General features: G+C 37.5%; 1 protein-coding gene across 3 annotated transcripts in view; it reads right to left on the bottom strand.

Moving 5' to 3' along the window:
• Nucleotides 1-5,000, bottom strand: part of mef2ca (myocyte enhancer factor 2ca) — a 37,633-nt gene that overhangs the window by 18,970 nt on the left and 13,663 nt on the right. For all 3 annotated transcript variants that reach the window (XM_057320614.1, XM_057320616.1, XM_057320615.1), the window contains one exon: nt 453-656. In XM_057320614.1, coding sequence (XP_057176597.1) covers nt 453-656 — 204 coding nt within the window. The remainder of the gene's footprint in view (nt 1-452; nt 657-5,000) is intronic.

The following is a 5,000-nucleotide window of genomic DNA, read 5'->3' as shown; positions in this document are numbered from 1 at the left end:
CTTAAGCCTGTTGTGTAACGCGGCTCTGATGGATATACGCTCAAGTCTTCATCCCATCATCATCATCATCATCATCAACACTCGTCAGACCACCAAACACCAAACTCACACCTCACGCGCTTCTGATCTGTTTCTATGTATTTCACCACGTTTAGAGAAAATCTGTCTTGGAACATTTGACCGCGGTTTTACTATAGTCAAAGTACAAATAAAGGTGCCTTTCACAGCGATGCCATAGAAGAACCATTCAGCCAAAGATCGTTTCTCTTTCTTACCTTTTCACAATCTGAAGAACCTTTTGTGAAACAGAATGTTAAAGGTTCGTTATGGAAGCATTTAGACAAAAAAGATCCTTCTATGCCATCGTGAAGCACCATTATTTTTAAGAATGTAGTCGTGTTTTTTGGGGAGCTTTTTCAGTCGTTCTTGACCGAATTAGTGTCACGACTCACCTCCACAATATCAGAATTGGTCCGACTCTCATGGGGCTCGTTGTACTCGGTGTATTTCAGCAGAACTTTGTCCATGTCGGTGCTGGCGTACTGGAAGAGTTTATTAGTGCTGTTGAAAATGATGAGAGCGATCTCACAGTCGCACAGAACGCTCAGCTCGTACGCCTTCTTCATCAGTCCAAACTTTCTCTTGGTGAACGTAACCTGAAGAAACAACAAGACGTGTCACTCAATGGGACATTAAAAGAAATGATTTCCTTTGTTTCCCTTTCGAAGCTTCAGTCAACATTGTATGACATCATATAGAATAACATGAGTGTGAGTTAATACAGACAGAATGAGATAACTCCCTTTTTAAAACGTTTCAAAAATCATGTTTTTTGTGTGCATTCCAATTACTATTAATCAAACTGCAGTTGGTTTGTTTTGATTTAAGACATAATAATTTCAAAAATACAGCTAACTAACACAATATAAACATGATAACTCCAGTTTTAACATAATAAAAAACATGATTTTTGAAATTGTTTATCTCATTTTGGAACCAAACTCTTCATATGTATATGTTTTTAGCAGATTACTAGCATGCCTCATGTATACTTATGGCAAGCCGAATTAGCTTTTAATCATTCTCAGGATATGCATTTTTGATATCAACAATTCAATTTTTACTAGTAAAAATTATAATTCTTGATATCAAGAATAGAATTTCTACTAGTAACAATTGCTATTTTTGATATCAGTAATTACATTTTCACTAGTAAAAATGTGAATTCTTGATATCAACAATCACTCGCAGAAATATGTATTCTTGATATCAAAAATTTAATTTCAACAAGTAAAAAACGTAATATCTTGATATCTGTAATTGCATTTTTACTGGTTAAATATCACAATAGGCTGCCATTCAAACTCAATTTTAGATATCAATAATTAATTTCTTACATGTTAAAACTCTTATTTCAGATATTAGAAATGCAATTCTTACTAGTAAAAACCATATTTTTTATATCAACAATTACCTTGTCACTAGAAAAAAAGGAAATTCCTGATATCAAGAATTGCATTTTCACTAGTTGAAATGCTCATTCTTGATATCTGTAAATTAATTTTAACATGTTGCATTTGGTATTTCTGATATCACGAAATAGATTTCAGATATCAATAAATCTGAGCGTAATTGAAGATATCTAAAATGGCTTTCTTACTAGTAACAATGACATTATTGATATCAAGAATTAACATTGTCACTAGTGAAAATGTAATTATTGATGTCAGAAATGAGCATTTTAACATGTAGTAATTCAATTGTTGATATCAAGAATAGACATTATCACTAGTAACCACACAATTGTTGATATCAATAATGGTGGTTTTTACTAGTAAGAAATGAATTATTGATATCTGAAATGGAATTTGAATGGCAGCCTATTGTACCATCTAACTAGTAAAAATGCAATTACAGATATCAAAAATTAAGTTTTTTACTAGTTGAAATTCAATTTTTGATATCAAGAATACACATTTCTGTGAGTGATGACGTCATTGTTGATATCAAGAATTCACATTTTTACTAGTGAAAATGTAATTACTGATATCAAAAATAGCAATTGTTACTAGTAAAAATTGAATCGTTGATAACAAAATGACAAAGTATCTATGGCAAGCCGAATTAGCTTTTAATCATTCTCAGGATATGCATTTTTGATAAGTGTACGTGGTCCCATCTATTGGAAACGCACAATAGTTTTCAACCAGATTCCTCTGGTTGGAGACTATCAGGTCTCTGCGTGCCATGCTAAATTTAGATCGGAGAGTTGAAGGTGAAATTCACAAAACCACAGAGACTGTGTGTCAGAGTTCACATCACCTGTAGACACGCCGGCAGCGCAACACGTTTCATTTACAGACGACAGTTTCCCAAAGACACCATTTAAACCCTCACTGAACAAGCTGTCCATCTGTGATGAAACCGAGAGACGGACGGACATCTGGGCTCTATAAAAACCCTCCTGGACGCCTGCCCGAAATACTCCAAAATCTCATATCAAAATGCATTCTCAACTTTTTATTGCACTTTTAGAGATTTAATGGAGTTCTCATTTATGCCTCAGATGTTTCTCTTATAAGAGTACGTTTAAAACCGTTTTTGTACGCACGTCATGTACACACGACAGCGTGTGCTTTTACTTCAAATAATGCGGACTATAGTAACTGTAGTTAACCCGTGTCAGTCTCATCTGTTCTCAAGATGTGTGGAAGTCTGAAGTTTGAAATCATTTAGACTCAAGTCACTTGTAAAGCTCGTTTAAGGCAGCTTTTAAAGTTTTTATCTCAAAGTAGGTTGATTTTTAACATGGCTGTTCTCCATCTCATGAGCTCTTATTGGTGGTTTGTGTGCACATGCAGAAGACACACGCGTGTTCTTCAGACGTCATGTGCTCCATCACAAACAAACTCCAGCTGGAGGATCTTCTCACTTCTACTGCTGTGCACGCTGACTCTCTCACCTCCACGTGATTAACATTACACACACATGCACGCACACACGGAACGACAGATGTCTTACACATGCTCACTGAAACACACCCGCCCACACACACATGAAGAAATCATTGGCCTTTCACACACTGCATGTGCTCAACTTTACATCTCTGACTCAGACAGATGTGTGTGTGTGTGGGAAGGGTAAACCCTACGGTATGGGGACAAAATGTCCCCACAAAGATGGCAATATCCAAAACCCTTGTCCTTGTGGGGACATTGTTTGGTCCCCATGAGGAAACAAGCTTATAAATCATAGAGAATGAACTTTTGTGTAAATGTAAAAGAGCAGACAGTTGTGTGTGATTGTTAGGGTTAGGGGGAGGGAATATGAGATACAGTTTGTACAGTATAAACACCATTGTGTCTATGGAATGTCCCCATAAAACATGGAAACCCAACATGCGTGTGAGTGTGTGTGCGTGTGAGTGTGTGTGTGTGCGTGTGTGTGAGAGTGTGTGTGCGTGCGTGTGAGTGAGTGTGCGTGTGTGTGTGTGTGTGCGTGTGAGTGAGTGTGCATGTGTGTGTGTGTGAGTGAGTGTGTGCGTGAGTGTGTGTGCGCGCACGTGAGTGCATGCGTGTTTACTTTAACAGCGCTCCAGGTGGAGTTAGACAGGAAGTCCAGCGGGCTGCTGTAACTGTGGTCAATGTTAAAGCGCAGCAGAAAGTCCAGCTCTCGAGTGTCCACCTCCTTACTCATCAACAATAACTGATACACACACACACACAGTCAGCCAGCAAAATCTATCACAGCTTCATGTTTGTCATGTGTCAGGATGTATTATAACGTGTTACCTGAAATGTAAGATGTGCGGCGAAAGTGAGTTTGTCTCTCTCAAACAATCCTCTGTTGATGTAATTGAATGTTGAGAAGGTGATGCAGTCTGTCAGCGTGTTCACACGACTCTTGACATCTGAACACACGTCTGCATTCTGTACGGCTTTATGAAACACGACGTTAAACGCCTGCGGAGAGAACATCCAACATCACAACTCGTCAGGGTCACGATCACCCTTCTGCAAACATTTACGATATCAGATTTGCACTATACGGTTATCATGCCCATGGTGGTATTGACGCGGTATTTTGCGAAATCTTTGTAAAATGAAATCATTGGGCCTCATTTATAAAACACGAGCAGTGTGTATTTGTGTACAAAGTTTGTAAAGTCGTTGTGACGTAAATTTTCCGATTTGTTAAAAAGTTCGTATTTTCAAAATCTTATTTGGGGATTACTGTATGCTAATTATGAATGAGCGTGCATGCGCGCCCTATTTACGAATGATTGGAATTCATTAACATACATACATTTAACTATCAAATCTGACATTTACGAGGTATTTGTGAATCCGGAGGAGAGTTTTCGGAAAGGTCTGTTTGACGCGTAAATGACTCATGTTTACTCATACTGTATATTTACGAAAGTTTCATGAATGAGGCCCAATGATGCCATCAGTAATGTTTATCTTTCATTTTGTTTACTTCATACTTGCTTACTGTTTTATCAGTTATCTGGTCAGTGAATCACACTTAAAATACAAGTGTATGGAGACAGAGACAGTTTGTAACCATTCTGATCCTTAAATTCCAAATGGGTGCAGATTTTGTACAATATTATGATGTGATATGAATTAACACGATATTCATAACCGCGTCTTTTAATATCACGGTTATTGGCAACAACGGTATATTGTGACACCCCTAGTTAAAACAAGACAAACATGTAATCTGGTTTAATCATTTATAAATATAATCTCATAAATGTTAATCTGTAACGATTAAACCGGAGCAGTCAAGATGACGTGCAGTATCCAGATGAGCAATGTGTTTTCAGTTTTAACGTTTTAGGGGCGGAGCTATCTTTTTTCTCGACCAATTGCAGACATGAAGTGTTCAGGATATAAGTAACAGCCTGCGCCCTTAAATATTGAATGATTGTGTTATATCTGAAGATCAGTTTTGCACACACACACACACACGCACGCACACACACACACACACAC

Source organism: Triplophysa rosa, linkage group LG22 (assembly GCF_024868665.1).
Source record: "Triplophysa rosa linkage group LG22, Trosa_1v2, whole genome shotgun sequence".
NCBI classification, from domain to species: domain Eukaryota; kingdom Metazoa; phylum Chordata; class Actinopteri; order Cypriniformes; family Nemacheilidae; genus Triplophysa; species Triplophysa rosa.
The sequence above is the reverse complement of the archived record's forward strand: the minus strand, read 5'-3'. Positions and strand labels throughout refer to the sequence as shown.